General features: G+C 37.2%; 1 protein-coding gene and 1 long non-coding RNA gene across 15 annotated transcripts in view; one reads left to right on the forward strand and one right to left on the reverse strand.

Annotated features, from left to right (window-relative positions):
- Positions 1-22,162, forward strand: part of CEP128 (centrosomal protein 128) — a 408,542-nt gene extending 386,380 nt beyond the window's left edge. For 10 of the 12 annotated variants that reach the window (XM_032344794.1, XM_032344793.1, XM_032344797.1 and 7 more), the window contains 3 exons: positions 1,546-1,656; positions 13,539-13,647; positions 20,947-22,162. In XM_032344794.1, the coding sequence (XP_032200685.1) occupies positions 1,546-1,656; positions 13,539-13,647; positions 20,947-21,074 (348 nt within the window). In that variant the 3' untranslated portion in view covers positions 21,075-22,162. Of the gene's footprint in view, positions 1-1,545; positions 1,657-7,751; positions 7,856-13,538; positions 13,648-20,946 lie in introns of those variants that run through there. The other 2 variants (XR_004286107.1, XM_032344799.1) reach the window with 2 other exon arrangements.
- On the reverse strand, positions 1,644-20,960 carry LOC116591677. 3 transcript variants are annotated; one of them, XR_004286109.1, is made up of 7 exons: positions 20,882-20,960; positions 17,992-18,107; positions 16,697-17,253; positions 5,629-5,739; positions 4,811-4,962; positions 4,364-4,629; positions 1,644-1,729 (listed from the first exon to the last, which is right to left on the reverse strand). It is a non-coding gene; the product is annotated as an uncharacterized LOC116591677 (long non-coding RNA). The 3 variants fall into 3 exon arrangements; XR_004286110.1 differs by having other exon boundaries at positions 4,811-4,965; XR_004286111.1 differs by having other exon boundaries at positions 17,992-18,080; positions 20,882-20,948.
- Positions 22,163-22,167: the final 5 nt, after the last annotated feature.

Here is a 22,167-nt window from a genome sequence, read left to right on the forward strand (position 1 = left end):
CTAAAACTTTCTAAAAATCAAGATGCTATCAACAAGAGCCCAAAGACGTAAGCTCCAATCTGAGCTTTTACTAAGTAGTTACAAAACTACTTAGTAAATTTGGCATTTCCTCATCCCTAGAATGAGGGGCTTGAGCAACATTATCTCTAGTTCCTACTTACACTGGTGTTGCTAGTATCTCTGTAAGATATATTTCACATATGTATTTCTTGGTAATATTACAGTCTATGGCTACGTAAGTATAAGCTATAGTAAATGCAAATCTCATCCTATTTAGTCTTTTCTTTTCCTTTAAACATGTCATAGGCCCTCTTATTTTCTTTAACCTTGTTTTGAAAGAAGTGGTTCAACTCTACAATTCCACAGTTAAACCTTATATACTTGGTATGGTAGAAAAGAAATAGCTTTGGGCTCCAAGCCCAATCTGTCACAAATTGCCTAGTCTTGGGCAAATCATTTTTAACTTCCACTAGGGTATAACATTTTATCTATAATAAAAAAATTTGTAATTCTAATACCCCTTCCAGCTTGAACACTCAGTAAGTTCCTTGGGACTCTTTGGGGAACTAAATCCTGTAGATAATTTTTCTTAAATATGCAAATCTGTTGCTTTTCTTTTATTCTAATTTCTTCCTAATTCATAATAGAAATGTCTAAATAACTAGGTATCATGACCACTATGTTCCATCCTCTCTCCAAACAATGGAGGAAGGGAAGAAGGGGAGGAGAGAAGGGGAAGAGAAGAATGAATGAATGATTGAATGACTCTGACATTTTTCTTTCTTAATTTCTTTACTACCTGAATCTCTATGCTTTTGAGAGCAAATGAAGTATCCTTCAATTTAAAAATCTATGTGATATATTGGTTAACAGGGTAGAATGTTAAAGAATTAATGATGAAAGAGGACTCTAGTTTTAAAGGTAACATTTTTTTAAAGATTTTATGTATTTATTTGAGGGAGAGAGAGCATGCATGTGTTGGGGGAGGGGGATGGGCAGAAGGAGAGGGAAGGAGTAGAGCAGACTCCACACTGAGCACAGAGCCTGCCCCACACGGGGCTCAATCCCACGACCATGAGATCATGACCTGAGCTGAAACCAAGAGTTAGTTGCTTTAGTGACTGAGCCACCCAGGCACCCCAGTAACATTTTTTTTTTTTTAAACACAGAATATTATGATGTCAGGTCCTACTCCAAGAGAGAAAATGCAGCATTCAAAAGTGACATACATGGTGTCATTAATGTCATTAATCTTTAGACAACTCACTTTTACTGGAACCTTGTTCCCTTCAACTAAAAGTGTCAGTCATTTCAGACTGACGAAGGACTAGTTGTGAAAAGAATACACATAGCCAAAGTGGGACTCTGTTTTTATTTTTAAGATAGCATCCAAAGCAACCCTTTCCTTCTTTCTCCTTGGTGTGACCTCTGTTTCCCCCATATCTTTCTAAACACCTATCACTACTTTCTTTTTCTTATTTCAGATACCGACTTTCCTTTCATCTGCCCGTTTTGACATTGTTGTTTTTTTTTTTTTTTTTTCAGGATTCCCGCAGTTTTTCTGAAAGAATTGATGGGAGATATTCTAGATACGGCGTTCACAGAGAGTCTCTTCAGCGCTGTGATGACACCAAGTACAGAGTCAGAGGCTTCAAAGTAATGTCCATTATATACATTTTCAGTCTTTGAGAATTATCCATGTTTGTGGCTACAGCCTTCTAAGCTGCCCCTGCAGGGTTCACGTAAAAGAAAAGATACTCCTTAATCTTCAGTTTGGGGGGACTAGAAAATAAAATTTCCAGAGATTGTACCTATAACTTTTTACTTGGGAATTATCTTTAATTTTATGCCATTGTTGCTTAACATGTTGTTTATCTCTTGGTATTGATGTTGTTTAAGAAATCATATGCCAGGAGACCCTTGGTCTCTTGGTCAGTCAGAGGCTCCGCATAGGTGGTAGCTCTCCTCTGTGCATAGTAAGTCCAGCTACTCTCAGAGCTGAAGTCTCCAGAAGGTCAAGTAACACATAGTACTTCGTGAACTCTAATCTTGGTGTTTATAATCATTCTTTTCCTGAGGATATGAACTCCATACAATGACTTCAGCTTATGGTTCATTAGTGTGGAATCAACACAGGAGACTGGAAAGTTGACCATATTGACAAAAAAGCCTACCATCCTCTAGAGTCTCCCCAAGATCCACCTGGGGTGTGGGTGATTTTAAACCTGTTAGGCCCTGAACAGTTAGTAGCTTAGAGCAGCATTTCTTAGCCTTGGGATTAACATTTGGACCAGATAATTCTTTGTTGTGAAGGCTACCTTACATATTATAGAACATTCAGCAGTAGCCTGAGGTTCTACTCACCAGATGCCAGTGGCGTCCTCCATTGCAAGTTGTGGCATCAAAACATGTTTCTAGACACTTGCTAAACACCCCATAGAGAGCAAAACCGTCCCCCATTCAGAATACTGACCTAGAGAGAATCCATCTATTTTCAAATGTACATGCCCAAGTCAATTTAGGGAAACATACAAACAAAAATTAAAGATTCTTCTATCTTTTTTATATTCTCACAGACTTCAATATGTATGAATATTCATTACACCGTATATATTCACTTATTACAGCCAAATGTAATTATTTCTAAGAACCTTCTTCTGTCTTCTGAATGTAATTGGATAGATGCTCAGTGGATCTAAAGACAGTGTTCATTTCCATAAGTCTTTCCCTAGCATGCTTAAAATGAGCTCTCCGCTTTCCTCATCCCAAATAAAAACAACACAGTTATGCCACACTATTGATGCTGTAACTGTGCAAAGGGTGTCCTGCGACTGCCTTTTTCCCTTTGGTTTTTTATAGTTGGGGATTATTGACTATAACAGTGACCTCATTGTCTTGTATAGCAGATCCTAATTTCACTAAATCATCTTCCGACATCCCCATCAGACCCCAAATACTCAAGCATTTCTCCACCACTTAATATGGGATGCTGCTAACCTTCAACAGAAGTACAAAGGTTAGGCGGCCATAGCCCATAATACTACTGACTCATTGTTGAGCCAACCACATGAAGGTGCTCTGTTCACAGCTGTCACATGCTTTACATGCATTAGCTCGTTTAATCCTTGCAGCAAACCTGGCAGGTCGGCACCATTATTTGCCCTCTCTTACCATTGAAGGTTATAGAACTATTAAATGGTTGAGCCAGGATTAAGACTGAGATCTGCCTGGCTTCACGAATCTATATCCTTGACTGCTAAGCTATAATAGTGTAAATTTGGGCCTCCTAGAACCTTAATTTTTCTAGAAATCACCAGATGTAGAACCATATTTTTAATATGAAAATCCATTGTCTCCAAAAATAAACCCAGTACATGCCTCTTAGTTCAACAGAGATCCAGATGCAAATGCCACCTTTAAAACATTATTTCTCACTGTGGTTAGATTTGGTATCAGGTGAATCAGTACTACCTAGTGACACCCAGATTGCTTTAAATCAGTGTAATTTCCATAACAGCATATGGCAAAGCTATGAATGTTTAACGTGTTCAGCAAGTAATCTTGTTGGAGTTCTCTTTAAAATTACATTTGCAGCTGAAGAAGAAATCAGGCCTGGTTTGTAAGGGAGGCCAACACTTAGTAAAACAAGAAATAAGTTGAAAATTTTGCAAATAGGTAGTGTGAGTATTAGAAAAGGCCACAAAGCACATTTTAGGATGTCATTTGTTCCACATTAATATTACTTAAACATTTTAAAACATTGATCCATTCCAGTAATGAATATGTAGACTCTTACCATTTGTAACAGATGTCTGGCCTGAAATAATGCATAATCTAACTCAGCACCCATGTGGAAGCACAGTTTGGCCAGTTGTGATACCAACAATGATTTGCTTCTGTACCCTTTATGAACACAATTCACTGAAAATATTTCAAAAGAAGCAGGAGCTCAGATGGGCAGTGAGACATTTGTTCATCGTTTCTTAGCCTCACAGATAATCAGAAGAGCTACCTCCGGTTAATTGTTGACATCCTGAAGGCTAGGCTTCAAGTAAGAGGCATTGGTCCTCTATCAAGAGAGAAGGTGCTGCCCTAGTTTTATTTGATATTATTTCCATAGCTATTAACTGCCCACATGTTTTGCTAGGAGACTTCAAAGAAAGGCACCTTGCAGTGACTTGAATTTGTTGGTTCTCCCGACAACTGTGGTTCCAGGAAATCAGTTATTGTAGGACTCAGTTTAAAATTCGACAAACATACTGAGCTGCCACCACCCTGCAAAGCCCTGTATGACCTAACCCAGGTGAGGCCGCAGGTCACAGAAAGATGCCCAAGGTGTGGTCCTCATGGAGGGATTAGTTACCTGTTTGTCTTCTTGAATAGCTTCGTTCTCGCCTGTTAGGTTAGAGCAGGAGTCAACACACTACCTCCCATGAGGTAAGTGCTGCCTGCTGACTGCTTCTGTCAGTAACATTTTATTGAGATTCAGCCACGCATTTATTCACATATCATCTGTGGTAACCTTCACACTCAGCAGCAAGAGTCGAGTAGGTAGGGCAGAGAGTGAATGGCTCCAAAAGCCTACGCTCTGTATGATCTGGCCCTCGAAAGAAAAGCATTTGCCAGCCCCTGGTTGGAAGAAAGGAGAAATTACCAACCTCGTCTTTCTTTCTGTGCACATTCAGACAGTGTGTCCTCTGCTTGATTTACCAATCAAATAAGTACTTCCCAGGCTCTTTGGAAAGTCATCGTCCTTATCCATGCATCCAACAAATAGTCACTCAGCGTCCGTTATGTGCCAGAGACTTACTAGGGAGGTGCTTGCCACTCACATCCGTCAACAAAACAGACGAAGCCCGCTGCCTCTCTGGAGCTTCCGTTCTAATTGCTGCACACAGGTGCTTGTTTTTGTTTAAGTACAACATTCAATGAGAACTTGAGTTTCTGCAACATATAGGCACTCTGCTGGGGGCGGGAGAGAATGGCAGAAGAAGAAAAATCATCAGCAACCCTTAGGAATGCAAAGCCTTCACACAATCTGTAGCACAAAAGACAAAGTGTTTGATGCACGTTTGTTTGGAAGAGGATCGCTATTAGCACCACACATACAGAACCCTGACTGCGTTACTCTTGACAGAGGACGAGCTGTTGGAATAGCAGAACCGTATTGGCCACAGGTTTCTCTCAATTTGTTAATGTTGTAAGAAGGCAGTGAGACATGCAGCCTAACCACACTGCTGCTGGTGGAGAGAGCCGTGAGCAGGAAGGGGACAAGCCAGGGGCTCTTTCTGTCTAGGCTATAGCAACCTCCTGCTGTTTCCTTCTCTGGTGACTGGGGTTTAAGAAGGGCACTTGCCAGGATACCCATGGGGTGACATATGGGGGTGTTGAACCACTGTAGTTTAGCCCCGAAACTAATGTTATACTGTATGCTAACTAACTGGAATTCAAATTAAAACAAAACAAAACAAAAAAATCAGATTTCTACAAACCTTTCAAGATTTTCAATGTCCACAGTTTCTGAGAGCATAATCATATTGTACTAAGCATAATCATATTGTACTAAGCTGTCCAAGTTAACTGGACAAAACCGGATCTAAAAGTTTATGTTTAGAATGCAATTCAGACCTGAATCTGACACGACATTTCTCTCTGTGTGTAGACAACAGAAGCATTTCATGGCCTCTCTTTCATCAAACTGGGTTTCTGTCGAACATACAGTCTTCCTTGCCATCCCAGCTGTTTCGAATAGAACAGAATGTTCGAAAGTCAACATAGCATTCCTAATCTGAATTCACAGAGGAGCATGGTTTTGTCCAAAAAAATCCCCATTTACTGCCTGCCCTTTTGTGCTCTCTACCCATACTAAGTATATAGTTTTAAGTAGCAGAGGATTTTATAGTAAAATCACAGAAGGCATGATTCCCTGCCCCCTTTCCTTCCTTCTCCTGGAAGGAAAATCATGATTTTCCATTTCTAGCTGAAGACTTAGTACACAACGTCTTTTAAAGAAGCAGATGTTTTGCAGGATAAGATGAGGTAGGTGAGGAAGTGTTGACAATGGTTTTCGGCACAGTTTATGCAGGCAGAGTCTGCCAAAGCCCTTTGTCCTATTTGTTCAATGTAAGCGTGTGTATGATATAAGTACATGCATTACTCCTGGAAGCTGTTCTTCCTCCTCGAATCTCTCCATGATTTGTTTAGACTTTGCTCATAGCAGTTAATGGCTGTTAGCACTTCCTCTCAGGTCAGCTTTTTCTGGACATAGCTTAAAACCTCTCCAATAGTAGCTGCTGCATGCTATGCACAAGTCCTGGTGCAATTCAAGATTAGAGGTGACGTTTATTGAATAACTATTAAAATATATCACCATTATTATTGAGGTAATTTTACAGATGTTCCTTAGAAACAATAGCAGCAACTGTGGGAGAATTTGAGGAGCTTTAACCAGTCTCCCAACCTTTAAGCCTCTCCTATATAGCGATTTAGGGTTCAAGGCTAATCTTTAGGTTAACACTAAAAAAAATTAGTAAAACGATAGGTGATTACTGAAGTTTAGGAAATGCCGTCCTACTGGATTATATGACTTTTGAGGACACTGTCTGCCTCATCTTTAACTCCAGAGTACACAATGAGCATCCTATACATGCTAAATTGGTGATGAGGTTGTTGGTTTTTTTGTTTTTGTTTTTTGTTTTTTTCTTCTTGCTTCAGCTTTTCTGGAATTCTAACAAAAATTTTAAATGCTGTTTTTTCAGAAATGCTTAGATGACAAGTCTGAAACTGTAGGCAAACAAATCATGCTTAAGTCTAAAGAGATTTTCATTCTTTTGATCAATACTAACTTGCCAGCCATAATATTTAACTAGTTGATTTCATCTAGCTCTTTAAAACCTAAAAAAAAGATTGCCTAATGAATTGGAGTTTTTCTTTGTTGTAAAATTTGAAAATAGCAATGAGTCAAAGATGCTTATTGAGGAATCGACATGGGTACTTAGATGAGCATATTAATTTCTTAACCTACTAGAGCCCTCCTCTATTATACTTAGTTTCCTTGATAAGCACCATATTTTCACCTTTCCCAATAATTTATCAACAAGAACATTAGGAAGATTGTGGAGAAATTCACTTTTAAGCGCCTTAAATCCAAAATTCTAGATGCTAAAAAACACAAGGAATACTGATTAAATGCCTTATTAGTCTTAATTAAAAATGTTATAACATATTTATCCAATCATTGTTTCCTTTACAACAGTCACATTAAGAGAAGCAGCACTGATTGCAATGAAACACCGTGATTAAAATATCTTTGATTCCTTCCCTTGTTTTATAAGTCACTGGCATATTCTCTTGAGTATCTGTATTTATGGCAAATTTTTATCCACAGTGAATAGATTTGGTTTCTGAAAATGAATGAAAGTCATATGGGTCCAAATCTAAAGTATGTTAAAGAAAATAAGTGCAATCTTTTTTATTTTTGAGTCACCAGGAATATTAAATGATACATAATAAAATATCAATTGACTAAGGTAAATTAATCAAATGGCCTGATCTGGCACAGTATTTTTGTGAGTCTCTTCAGTCTGTGGACAAGTGTGGCTTTGGGTTTATGGTACTGCTATATAAATTTGCATTTTCTGTGATAAAGATCATTTGCATAGTTAGAGTACTGGTTCTTCAGTGGTTCTGTTCAGATGGATTAGAATCATCAAGTGTTAGTGCCCAGAGGACTTAAACATGATCTGTTCCAGGGTCTTCATTTTTGGACATGAGGAAACTAGAATGTGAAAGTGGCAGTCTCCTGTTTCCCAGCTTCAGCCATAGCAAACTTGAATTTCTTCACTTTGGCCAAGAAGTGAGCATATATTACTATGTTTGAGTTCCTTAACACAAATGGCACTGTGCTAAATTCTGGACTATTGGGATGGGTAGATGGAAGGATCGAGACAGGGAAAGCCTCACCCTCATTGAGGTTAAAGCTAAAATTGCAGGGATGCCTGGGTGGCTCAGTTGGTTAAGTGGCTGATCTTCAGCTCAGGGTCCTGGGATCAAGTCCCACATTGGGCTCCTTGCTCGGCTGGGAGCCTGCTTCTCCCTCTGCCCCTGCCTACCACTCTGTCTGCCTGTGCTCGCTCTCTCTCTCTAACAAATAAATAAATAAATAAATAAAATCTTTAAAAAAATAAATTAAAATTGTAGCCACGCAGATTGAGATGGAGAAGACAGGCTTTAAGTAAACTATCTGCCTGGTCGAACTTCCAAATAGGAATAAAATTTACTGAAGAAGAGGTTAAGCTTTTTTGAGCACTGATGGAGAATTGGGAATTAAGAGTGGGGAAGAGATGGAGGTATGGTACATTGTGAGGCAAGAGACAGATTCAGGAAAACATTGCTGCCACAGATTCAGAAACACATAAGTGGTTTTTTTCCTTCTCTCCAGGGTAAGGGTTGGATAAATTAAAATTTTAAAAAAAATCACATGTATCATCTGTCTTCTAAACTTTGAACTTATAATATTCCTGAGAGAAAAATACTTGGTGGGCGTCATTAAATATTAATCATTAGAGATCAGTTTAGCAAAGAGATTTAGTCAGGTTGGAACAGCTTTTAAGAAACCAATTACAATGTGGGTTATGAAAGAGAAGTGGAAGAAACCCAGGGAAAATATTAGAAAATGCAAGTCCCTTCACCCAGTGGAATTTTTGCAGGGAATTCTGGCTAACTAGCTTGTTGAGACTTAAGACAGCAATAAAAATAAGTCCTTGTGCTAAGGATTTAAGAATTGGTAAAAAGCAAAAGGTAGAATTCCTAAAATTGCACCGAATCTTCCTTTTTTAACCAGTATTTCCATTTAAATATTTAAGTATTTGATTGAAAGATGGATAAGAATTCTAAAGAAACATTCATCTTAAGGTTACCTTGTAAAATTTAGTTCTTTGGAAATTCCACAAATTAAATATCAATATAAAATTGGGGAAAATGGAGGGTTGGTTGGTTGGTTTTTCCTAATTCTTGTATGTTGATTGTCCAAAGGGATTGTGAGGTATTTTTCTTTTGGGATATTCTTTTATTCATTTCATTAGTTATATTTCAGGGTAATATGAAGGAGTCTGACAGTCTTTTGAAGACCTATAAAATGTTGCAACTTAAACCTGTTTAGAGTTAAGCTTCCTCATTTCTATACATGAAAAACAGACATGAGTGGTTTGAAAAAGTCAACTGTTTTAAAGGGAAAGGAAAACATTCCTAAATGGTATGTACCTATTAACAGAGTGTCAAAATACATGAAGCAAAACGTGATAGAATGATAAGGAAAAATAGACAAACTATAATTAGAGTTGAAGATTTCAACATCCCTCTCTCAGTAATTGATGAAACAGTAGGCAGAAATCAGTAAAGATACAGAAAGCTTGAGCAACACTATCAGCCAACAAGACCTAACTGACATTTATAGGATACTCCACCTAACAACAGCTGACTACATGTAATTTTCAAGTGCACATCTAACATTCTCCAAAATAGACTATACTCTGGGCAATAAAACAAATCTCAATAAATTTAAGATGATTGAAACTATGTGAAGTATGTCATCTAACCACAATGGAATGAAGCTAGAAATCAATAACAGATATCTGGATGATTCCTAGATGGAAAATAAACAACATATTTCTAAATAACCCATTGGGGGTTCAAAAGGAAAATTAGAAAATATTTTAAGTGCATAAAAATAAAAGTACAATTTATCAGAATTTGTGGGACTCTGTTAAGATTGTGCTTGGAGAGAAAATTATAACATTAAATGTGTATATTATGAAAGAAGAAAACTTGATAATAGATAATCATAGCTTGAAACAAAAAAATGAATAACAGACCTAAATTATGTAAAAGGAAGATAATAATAAAGATAAGAGCAGAAATCAATGAAATAGAAAGCAGGAAAATGGGGAAGGGGAATGGAAACAAAACTGAGTTTTTTGAAAAGATCAATAAGAGGCTTGCAAAAAAAAAAAAAAAGAAAGAAAGAAAGAAAAGATCAATAAATTTTTTAAAAGCCTACCCACATTGATTAGGGAAAAGGAGAGAACATACAAATTGCCAATATTAAGAATGAAAGACGAATATTTCTAGAACTCTCATAGACACTAAAAGGATATTTAGGAAATGTTGTGAGTATCAGCATACTGGCAACAAATTTGACAATTTAGATGAAATGGGTATTAAAAAGCACCCTTAAAATGTGTTACCTCATAATTCTACTTCTAGAAATCTGTTAATAAATTTAAAATATTGACCAAGCTTTGCATACCAAGATATTTATCAAATTATAATAGGAAAAAAAACTGAAATGCATTTCTAACAATGGCAGATTAGTCAAATAAACTATCTTATAAACATACTGATGATCATGATGATGGTAAAATAAATTCCCATGTATAACCCTGCATGAAAAAGTAAGAAATAACAATGTCAACAAATGGTAAGCAATACAAAAAGATATTTGTAAAGAACAATCAGAAAACATAACCTTCAATTAGGCTAATAGACTACTTTTTAATTTATCACATTATTTTCTTCTGTTTCTTCTGTATTTTCCAGATTTGCTAAGAGTGAAATATGTCAGGGCCATATTTTAATTGTCATATGCCAATAAGGTGATTTTGTCATTGAAAATATAAATTACTCTTTTTCTGTAAACAGAAAACATATAACTCGTGTCTTGATGCCAGTTGATTTTGTTTTGGAAATTTAAAACCATGCCTTTTGGGAAGGATGAATAGGATTTGAATGTCTTCCGGTACTTTATCCTTCCTCTGGTAGGCCCATTTTGAGTTGTCTTTGCACCGTCTTTCATTCAGCAAGATGCTTGGACCTCCAGCTTCCCTCCTGTTCTCTCCCTGTCTTTTCAGTCCAGCTGTCAGCGGGCAAAAGGTGTGTGTGTTTGCGTCCCTTGTTTTTTCTTTTTCTTATTGGCGCATAATGATTGAAGCATCTGTTAGTGGGCAGCCATTACTATACTTTTCTCTTTCATGCTTCGTGAAACCACACTTAAATGGAGATCTTTAGCACTGTGTGAAGACATAACTCTCTTTTGCATTTGTGCAACTTCCAACTCCATCCTGGCCTTAACTTTGATAAGCTAGCTCTGTTGCCCCTGCCTCCAGCTGCCCCATGTCAGCTTATTTAAAGTAGTTATTGGATTGCACTGGGGACACAATGTATATCCTTTTCTTTCCAGAGATCCTACAGTGAATGACCTCTAGTTTCTTATGAAATCCCCATAATTAGTAAAAACTGTAAATCATATGGTTAAAAATCTCAGGGCCTTCATTTTAAACGATCTTCATCTGAACGCCCTTTTGGTACATGAAGGCTAATGATCTTGAGTGATCTGAAGATTATGTCCATGCTTTTAGCTCAGAATAAATGGGCCTTTTACCATCATACATAAACTTGGTCTTTTTGGCCTTTCTTTTGCATTTGCATACATACTTATGTGACAAACAATTAAAATGTACTTGATACAGAGAATGACGATTAATTCAGCAAATGGTCCTGTGCCATGAGGCCCTGTTCTGTGGGGTGACATTTGGAGGGATCCATGGGGATCCATGGGGGCCACCTAACTGCAGGTGTCTTATCAAGACTCTGGTAGCATTCTTGATCCCTCCTCTCCCTTGACCCCACAGCCATCCTCAAATTACAGTTTTTAAATTGGTTTTCCCACTTCAGCACTTATGCTATTTCTGTCTGGTCTCCACATAATGACCAGAGTATCTTTGAGAAATATAAATTTAAATCTCCTTAAAGTTTATGTGTTTTTTCCAAAGATTTATTCATTCATTCGACAGAGAGGACAGGAGAACACAAGCAGAGGGAGTGGGAGAGAGAGAAGCAGGCTCCCCACTGAGCAGAGCCTGATGCGGAACTCGATCCCAGGACCCTGGGATGATGACCTCAGCCAAAGGCAGACGCTTAACTGACTGAGCCACCCAGGGGCCCCTAAATCTCCTTAAAATTTAAATAGAAATCTTCTTTAAACCTTTGATTGCCTTCCGATGGTACTTAAGAAAAAAAAAAAATCCCTAATCCATATCTCACCCCTGGATCTCACTGTAACCACTTTCCCTAGTTTAGTGTGCCACAGCCAAGGGGCCTTCCTTCAGTTCTTCAAACACACCAGACTTTCTCACCTCAGTCCTCACACACATCTGGAACATCATGGCCCAGCCACCATCTCCTGCTCCCCCTTGCTCCCACCTCCTCATCCTCCACCTACAAGCTTCTGCCTGGCTGATTCGTACTCAACATTCAAATATTGCTTTAAATATCGTGTCCCTAAGGGGCCTCTTCTGGACCTCTCATCTAAATTTAACTATTTCCTATTCTTCTTATAGCACTCATTGTAATTTTTCATTATATTTTGCATAATTTATTTGTTATCTTTCTCCTCTGTAGGCCTGAAAGTTTTGTTTTCTTTCTCTTCTGTAGGCCTCAATGTTTTGTTTGCTCTTCAACCAGCACATACTTAGTGCCCAATAAATTATTATTGCATGAATTGAAACAAAGAAATAAAAATTTCTTTAAAAATAAAGGGTAGTGTAAATAACTAGAACATAAATAAAAATTTCTTTAAAAATAAAGGGTAGTGTAAATAACTAGAACATAAATAAAAATTTCTTTAAAAATAAAGGGTAGTGTAAATAACTAGAACATATCTAAGAGAAAAAAACTGCAATTTCACTATTATAGAAAAATATATTAAAGCATTTGTTTTTAATGTAATAAGTTATTTGTAGTTAAAATTCCCATTTTTGGCTAAGATTTGGGTACAAGAATACATTCATACAGTCCATGAGGAGAGGGCCTTTTTCTGTGTTCATTTTTGTTTATGTATTAAATATTTGTTGAATGAGTAAGAGGATTGGTGTAATCGTTATGGAATGTAGTATAGCTAAGTGTATTTAAAAATATCAAATTGGGTTTTTTTGACCCAGTATTTCCACCTAAGAATTTGTCATAAGTAATAGTCCTAAATATAGAAAAGCTTATATATTTAAAGATATTTTCACAGTGTTATTTATAGGAGAAAAACATTGAAAACCACCTAAACGCCCAATAAAGTAATAACTGAGGAAAGTATAGTTTATCCACTAGATAGTATGTGAGTAACACATAAACTAAAGGTTAAGATAATATAGTGACTTCAAAAGTGTTCAGAGTATTAGTATAAATAAATGAAGAACACGGTTTTATAACATTTACAAAACCAATCCACGGGAAAAAAAAGACTAGAAAGAAATATGTCATGCTGTTGTGGCCATGGGTGTTTCCTTCTCTCTCTCCCTTTTATATTATATATATATATATATATATAAATATATATTTTATTTATTTTAGCATGCATGTATTTTTTTAATAATTAAATTGTTGTATAACATGGCTCATATATTTGAGGTTCAATTTCATTTTCAGCACATTTCAATGAGTCCTGATCCTTCCATTTTGTAATCACTGAAGTGCTGTATTCTTTGTTTTAGGATGACAGAATCTTTCCAGAAAGTTCCCTTGCTCATGGGTTAGAGAACTCATTCTCTTGGCATGATCGCAGTCGCTTCCTGTCTAGTCCACGATTGTCACACTTGAATCGTAAGTAATGAAGCCCTGTACCAGTTTTTAAATTGGATTTAAGGAACTGCAACTCATAGATGGATTAAAATGTAAAGTACCTGATAGTAATAGTTGTGTTAGGAGTTTGAAGAAATTGTTATTATGAATCCTACAAATAACGCCTCCCAGATTCATTTATGTTACCCAATTTACTAAAAAGTGTATGGGATCCCTTCTTTGTAGACCTTACACTTCTCAGAAAAACAAAAGGAATTACTCAAGGTAATAATCTTAATTAAGCAAATTTTATGTATGGAGGTTGCTGGTAATTGTGGATGAGTGGGTAAAGGCAGTTAGAGGATATTATACAATTTAAGTCATGAAAAAGTAGAAAATCTTTTCACAGAACTGTGATATATATACTTCTATATATCATCTTGTGCAAAGAATAAGGTCACCAATACTGTTAGTGGCTAGATTTCATCCTGTGAATGTACTTTAAATGTTGATAAAATGTTACCAGTGTGAACAAGGTGTGAGTTTGTTGACCTAGGCTACCCTTCCCCACCATTTACCTCTTTTCTTCCTTACTGTATTTCAAGTCTCAGTTTGTATGTAAAATCCTTAAAGAAGTCTTTGAAACCTATGGTTTTAAATATGGTGTCTGTTATGAGTGCCCATAACACATTATAATTTTCCTTTAAAACCCTTCTTAGAAAAATTATGGAGTTATTTTTTATTTGATTGACTTTTTGTTTAGTGATTATACTCTTCACTAAAGAGTGAACTTTGTGATGAAAGGAGCAATGTCTGTTTTGTTCACGATTGTTTCCTCAGCATCCCACATAGTACTTGGAATGTAGTAAATGCTCAATTAATATTAGATGAATGAGAATATGAGTTAATTTTTAAGTCCACTTTTATCCAAATCATTGGATCTTAAATGTTATTTAATGGATTCTTATTGAAGTAATCATTTAACTCCTCAATTTACCATGGACATAGAGTTTATATATTAAATCTGACAATTCTGTCATTTAAAAAATGTAGGTTACTATAAAATAAAATATCAAAATAGGCCACAAACAAGTAGGTCAGATCCAAAAGTGATAACTCTCATTTTTGCTGATTTATATTCATGGATTCATTGAATAAATATTTATCAGTTTCTGATAAAATGGTTCAGTTTTCATTATATCATGATTATTTTACTCCAAAAGCTGAGCATTTTCTCTTTCCTGTCGTAACCATTTTACTAAGTGATTTTATATGTCTGCATAAAACTCCTGCTATTCTAATCTGGCAGCTGCCCTTCAATGTAAATTGTATCTCAAATAGATTATGGTACCTCAGAATCTGATATACACATACACAAATGTTTTGTGTTTCATATGAAGAAATGGAAAATTTTCCTCAGGTCTGTTGGATGCATGTGAACATGTAGGCAGAGGGTAAGGATAAAACACCATCAAACGTCATAGTATCCTACCTAATAAGACATTCAGGAGCCTGAGGTATAAATAGCACCATGATATGGACATAGATGTCATTGTTCTCCTGCTATTTCATTTTGCTATTATGCTATTAAAGGCACCTAGGAAGTAGTGGATAGGAGACATTAGAGGGAAAACACCAGGGTTTTTAGAATTTATTATTATTATTATTACTATTATGACAGGCAGTGAAAGAAAGGACATCCAGCTTTACACTCAGTAACATTTCATGACCACCTGTGGTCATCTCTCTAAGATGTGTTCCTCACAGGAAGCCATTTCTATATAAATACTGGCTCAAAAGGAAACAAAGTTAAGTAAGAATAGGAAAAAATATTGAGAACATAACTTGGATATGAAAGTACCTATTATAGTCTACATTGTAAAATCTGACTGAAAAATTCAGCTTAAAGACTAAACCTCCTCATTAACTTTTTGTTAAAATATTAATTCATTTATTAATTCATAGCTTTACATTTTACTGTTCCTCTTTTGATAAGTCTGTTTAATGATTTTCCTCCATACCTACTTCCATGCTTTCAAGGATATTTTTAAAAATTTAATCATTGTTACCTTATTGTTAGTCATTTTAAGTGGTTGAATTAAACTTATTTTTAGAGATCCATAGTTATTCTTATTTACTTTTCTGATAAACCTTGAATTTCTTTTTAAGGTTTTATTTATTTGACAGAGAGAGACACAGAGAGAGAGGGAACACAAGCAGAGGGAGAGGGAGAAGCAGGCTTCCCACTGAGCAGGGAGCCAATGCGGGGCTGGATCCCAGGACCCTGGGATCATGACCTGAGCTGAAGGCAGATGCTTAATGACTGAGCCACCCAGGTGCCCAATCCTTGAATTTTCTATATGTTTTTTTCATAATATAGTATTTTAAAAGTGGATCAGGATCACCCTGAAAACTGCTCCATTTTTGTAGCATAAAAAATTTGAGCTTAGTTACAGAAACTATCCTGTAATTTTTCTCTAACCTCCTTTTATTTCTCCAAAATTAAGGAGAAATGTCAAAGCCAACAAAGAGAAAAACCAAGCTACAGTAAATGGATCACACAGGGAACAGAATATGTCTTTTTAAATATCATTAATGTCCTCAGAGGTAGAAAACATTTTACCCATTAAAAATAAGAACAAGACACTATGAAAAAGGACCACAGTATAAGAGGTCTCAGAAATTTAAAATATGAAAAACTAGAAAGGTGGGAGGCAAAGTTGCAAAAACCATGAAGAAACTAGAAGAAAAAGAATGGGATAATAGGAGAGAAAAGATATTTAGAAAATCCCTTCAAGGGGCGCCTGGGTGGCTCAGTGGTTTAGGCCTCTGCCTTCGGCTCAAGTCATGATCTCAGGGTCCTGGGATCGAGCCCCGCATCAGGCTCTCTGCTCAACGGGGAGCCTGCTTCCCCTTCTCTCGCTGCCTGCCTCTGCCTACTTGTGATCTCACTCTATCAAATAAATAAAAATCTTAAAAAAAAAAAAAAAAGAAAATCCCTTCAAGAGGAACAGTACCTGATTAGTGAGTCTTGAGAGGAGAGAACAAAAGCCAGGAGTGGGCAGGTTAGAAGGGCCCACCCAACCCGTACCTGTTGCATGGCTGATGTCCTGAGATTTTCCTTCACCCCCATCCTGTGCTGGTGCCCAAGTTTCTCAGAACGCATGACTTCCTTTGTTCGTGCCTTCCTTTGTTGTCTCAGTTCTTTCTTTTGTGGGAGCACATCAAAAAAAGGAGGTAAATGCTTTCAGTCATTGTATTTCCGAAAATAGATTTCTTCCAGCACTCACACTTGACGAGACTTTGGCTGGCTATAAAAATCTAGGTTGAAAGTGACTTTGCTTCTGCAGTCATTGCACTATTCTCTTCCAAAATCTAATGTTGCTATTGAAAAACCTTATGTTGTTTTGTGTTGACCTCCACTCCTTTGAAGTGATCTTCTCCACCACCTAATGCCCCAACCCCCAGTGCTGGGACCTTTTAGGATCTTCTCTTGAACTCCAGCAAATTTTGTGATGATTTTCCTCCCTGCAGGCCTTACTTTATTTGCTTTTCTAGCCATTTGATGGGCGGGCACTTTTAATCTGGAGACTCCATGTTTAGTTCTCTCAACTTGATAGAAGAAAGTGAAGATTCCATTAGGAAAATCTTTAGAAAATAACGATGTTAGGTTATTTGATTCAGGTGAGCACTTAGAATCTCGCAGATCTCATTGAGCTATTAAAATAATTAAGGATAGTCACAGAGTAAGAGCAAAAAAAAAACCAAAAATAAAAACATGGGTCAATTAATAACTCTAAGGGAAAAATGGGTAAGAAAAGAAACGTTGTCATAGTATACTTACAAGATTTATGTGAGCTATATTTACATAATATTATAAATACTCACTACCAACACAACTAGTTCAAATGTAACTATATAAGGAGGATGGAGTGAGGGGAAATGGATGGGTGTGAATACATTTATAAATGATAAGTCAGAAAATAGACATATAAGCTTTTTTTTCTTACAAAATTGAAATAAATGCAGAAAAGAAAGTTAAAAGGGTTGATTGTGGTTGACCCTGGGGTGCAGGATTGGGGGACTGGGTGGGATGAGGTAAGAGGCTACTGCCTTTCTATGTAGCCCTTTGTTGCTCTTTGACAGGTTGTATGTACACTTTGGCTGGAAAGGCATTTTGTAAAAATAAAACACTATTAAGAACACCCCTGCTTTTATGTCTGACTAGCAAGTGTTCGATTTTCTCATTGCCTTGTGAATGGAACATGAAAGCTGAGGGTTGGAGTTTAGAGCAGTTTAGACCTGTACGGAGGTGTGAGGAGTGCATAACCATAGGTGCTGAGGCAGACGCAAGTTTATGAGCCCACAGAACAGGCTCCTACTCACTCAAGTTGGGATTTGTACAGGACGAGGCCCTTCTGTCTGTGCCGTAGATGCTAAGGCTTTCATTCTGCTGACGTAGGCGCCCTGTCAAACTGTGACCAAACGAAAGCGTAGAATCACTGACCATGGAAAAAACAAAGGAAATGGGAAAATACTGCATAATTTGTGGTCTCTGAAATGATCCAGCATTAATGAAAGTTTGTTTTAAGTAGTAATTTATGTCAGCTTTGTGTAGTTCAGGTCAATTCAAGAAAAGGTAGATTCCTTCTGCCAGGAAGAAGGGAAGAAATGTATAAATTGTAAGTTTATATTACCACTGGAAATAGGAACACAGAAATCCATTATTTAGAGCCATGATTACTACCAAATTTATCCTGGCTGGCTAGAAGTGATGGCCGTGATTCAGGATACTCTTTTAGAAGGCTTGGATTCCATTACCTTCAGCCTCTAGACAGTGGGGTCTTAGAAGGAGAGACTTATAATGCCAGCTTTTGAAACTGTCATTTTTACTTTTTATAAGTAGTGACTGACCACTAGTCTCCATGTATAGCTTCTTTTAGGCTAAAGGAACATGACTCCTAGGACAGGGCCCTCACTCTTGGGGCCAGGAGCAGACTGGATTTGAGAGAGGGCTGTAGTAATCTGATGACTTCTCCAAATCTTGAGTCCTTGAAGATTAAAATGCCTAATATCTATGGAGTTGGTATCTCTAAGCTAAATATTTAAAATAAATGCAGATTTCAAACTTTCTGTGGATCTAAAACTATTCAGTAATGTTTATTAAGATAAACAAACCCCAAAATAAAGGACTATGATTTTTTTCAAGGGGGGGGGATGTTATCTTCAGATTATTATGTGAATCTTACATATTAATGTGAATCTTACATATTAATGAGTCTTACATATTGTGAATCTTACATATTAATTTAACTTGATATTCTTTAAAAAGCAAGTCAATGAAAGTTACTAAAAGGAACTTTCTTTTGCTTTCTTACCTCCGTTTACTTGCTATGAAAAGAAAAGTTATTGTTCTCAGTGTGTATTTTGAGGTGCCTTTAAGTGGGGTGTTTAAGGTGCGCCTGGGTGGCTCAGTGGGTTAAAGCCTCTGCCTCTGGGTCAGGTCCTGATCTCAGGGTCCTGGGATAGAGACCCACATCAGGCTCTCTGCTCAGCAGGGAGCCTGCTTCCCCTTCTCTCTCTGCCTGCCTCTCTGCCTACTTGTGATCTCTGTCTGTCAAATAAATAAAGAAATTTTTTTTAAAAAGTGGAATGTGTAAGTCCCTCTGATGAAAAATAATTTCTCTGCAGCAAGAACAGTATAGACTTTTTTCTATGCTGTACCTCAGGATCCACTGGCTAACTGAACTGCTTCATAGGTAGTCTGTCCTCAGACTTGCAGAATAAAATGCCAAAGATTTATGGCAATCAAAATGTTAGGGGTAATGATAAAGGTAAAAAAAAAATGTTTCTTGTCCATTAAGGATTTATTTATTTCATGGAAACACAGCATTTGTCTCTCCATTTTATAGGTTCAGTTCTTGTGAGAGTGACTTTTGTGTATGTTACAATCTTTTCACTGACCAGTTAGGTGTCAGATATTTTTAAATAACTGAGTTCTGATTATTTTGATTCACAAGGTACTCTGCAGATACTGTCTAGAAAGCAGCCTGAAAATCCCCAATTCACTATCTCTTAAAAATCCCATAAGTATATTCACTTGTTCAAACAATATTTACTAAAAGTTTATGCAGGAGGCTCTCTGACCTCAGGGAGGGTACAGTAAGAGAACAAGACAGAAAACGTCACCTCATCCCGTAGAAGAAAGAGGCAGTAAACAGTAATAGATCATTTTAAATGGTGTTTGGTGCTTGAAGATAAAATAGTAGAAAGCACCTGGAATAGACTACTTTAGATTAGTGATCAGGAGATTCCTTTCTAAGGAGGTTACAACGAACTGAAGCCTGAAGGGCAAGAATCAGTTGAGTTAAAATTGGGTGGGAAGAGTTTTCCTGAAAGAGGGAACAGTAAGAATAAAGGCTACAGAAAATAATTGGATATGGTCTTCCAGAGAGATGGAGCTCTGATTGAGCGGGAAAGGAGGGATGCAGAGAGAGAGAGAGAGAGGGAGAGGAGGGGTGAAGTTCCATGGGAGCCAGACAGTCAGATGTTTGGATTTTATTCGGAGTTTCCTGGGAGGCCACTGGAGGAAAGTGACATAATTAGATGTACCTTTTGGAAAGATAATCCTGGTTGTGGTTTAGAGAAGGGGACTAGTGAAAATAGTCAGGAAGAAAACGGTGCTTGGGCTGAGGCAATAGAAACGGAGAAGGTAGGGAGCCCGAGGCCTGGGGTGAATTTGGGAGGTAAAATCTTCAGAATTTACTCTTACATAGGATGAGTGGAGCAGACAGGACAAAAGGAGGAGGGAACAAAAGTTTGAGAAACCCGGGCTGGGGTGATGAGTGTGTCACTTTCTAAGATGGAGAAAGTAAGGGGTGGGCAAGCATCAGAGATTGGTATCAGACAGGCGGACTTCCTGTAGGTGGTGTGACTTGCCCATCTGGAGCTCAGAAGAGAGGTAAGTGGTTGTAGAAAGATAGTAAGCCTAGATTCCAGATCTAGTCTCAGTTTGTGGCACACGGAAGATTCCATGAAAAGAAGGCAATGAAGGTTTCTCCCTCCAAATTGTGTGTGTGATTAGTATCATTGTATATTGACCAAATGCACATCTCTTGTTCTGAGATACTCTTCAAATCCCGCCAAAATTAAATCCTATGAATAGATGTTTTCCAAAATACAGTAACTGTCCTACATTTATTCCTACATGGGAGGTCTGTTAAGGTCTATACCATGTAAAGTTTACAGGAAACTAGGTCAGACAGTTATTACTTACAATTTTGTCAGCCCGGGGGTTCTCTTCATCTGGGTTTATTTTTGTCTTTTCTCTCACCTTGCCAGCATTTACCAAAAGAACAGTTACTCCAGATTCACCTTCAATCAAGGAAGATGCCACAAGTTTACCAATGGATGGAACAAGTCCACAGTCTAAGAAGGAGGACTATGAAAGCAAAAAAAGCAAAATGTAATCCGTTGCTTTACATGAGTATTTGACCAATGACAGCGCATCTGTCCCTGTCGTAGTTTGGCCCAGATTGTCTAGCAGACGTATCCGCAGCCTCTGCTCTTCAGCATTGCCAAGCACTGACTGAAACAACAGTATATTTGGTCTTTGGGAAGGATAGAAGTTAAATCAATCCAAGTAATAGCATCTCATGAATGACGTACAGCTAACTTACTGGCAACTTGATACCAGCAGAGAAATTGCATTTTCATTCTTCAGGTGTGGTCAGTCACATTTTTCCAAACAAAATTTGGATTTATAATTGGGATTTTTTTTTTTTTTTAAACAAATGACTGGCTAAAAAGCAGGGAAACAAGTTCCTCTTGAGGCAGAAGTTGCCAGCACTTTAGATTCAGGGAGTGTTTATATACAATTGATTTTTTTAAAAAATGCTTTCTCCCTAATAAATTTTCACGTGTTATGACATGTCATGGAGATATGCATTATAATATTTGACAGTCCGTTTTATAAACGCTCAGGATTGTTACATCCATCATCTCAGCAGTCTGTTACTACATGCAGTACCTTAAAATTTTATTTCCAGTCATCCATTTTTAATAGCAATAAAGAATTTACAAGTGATACCTGAATTGTAGAACACTGTAAAGAATTCATAGCACAATTTATTTATTTATCTTTTTGTGGCCAAATATCTCACTGCGATCACTTCAGTCATATTCTGAACCGTCTTTCAGTTTACTCTGACCAAATGCACCGTTGCCAGACTCCTTGTCATGAGATTTGCTCTGCGAGAGTTCTCTTATAATCTGGCGCTATATACTTTCAGCATCTCAGCCTTTCTCAACATCAAAGTGTTTTTAAGAACTTCTGCTCTCTATGTGCTAATCTACCTGTGGAGAAAGATTTCTATTAAATGCTAACCAAGAGTAAAACATCCACGAACTGAATCCCACTGGGCCATGATGGAATGTTCTTCAGAGGGACAAGGGCAATAAAGCAATACCTTCCTAATAACCTTTTGTGGTTGTTAAAGTATACTTGCTTGTTAAGTTTCTCACATGTTGTAAAGATGCTTCTATTTCCACGACCCTATGTTT

The sequence above is a fragment of the Mustela erminea genome, chromosome 5 (genome assembly GCF_009829155.1).
Source record: "Mustela erminea isolate mMusErm1 chromosome 5, mMusErm1.Pri, whole genome shotgun sequence".
In the NCBI taxonomy this organism is placed as follows: Eukaryota; Metazoa; Chordata; class Mammalia; order Carnivora; family Mustelidae; genus Mustela; species Mustela erminea.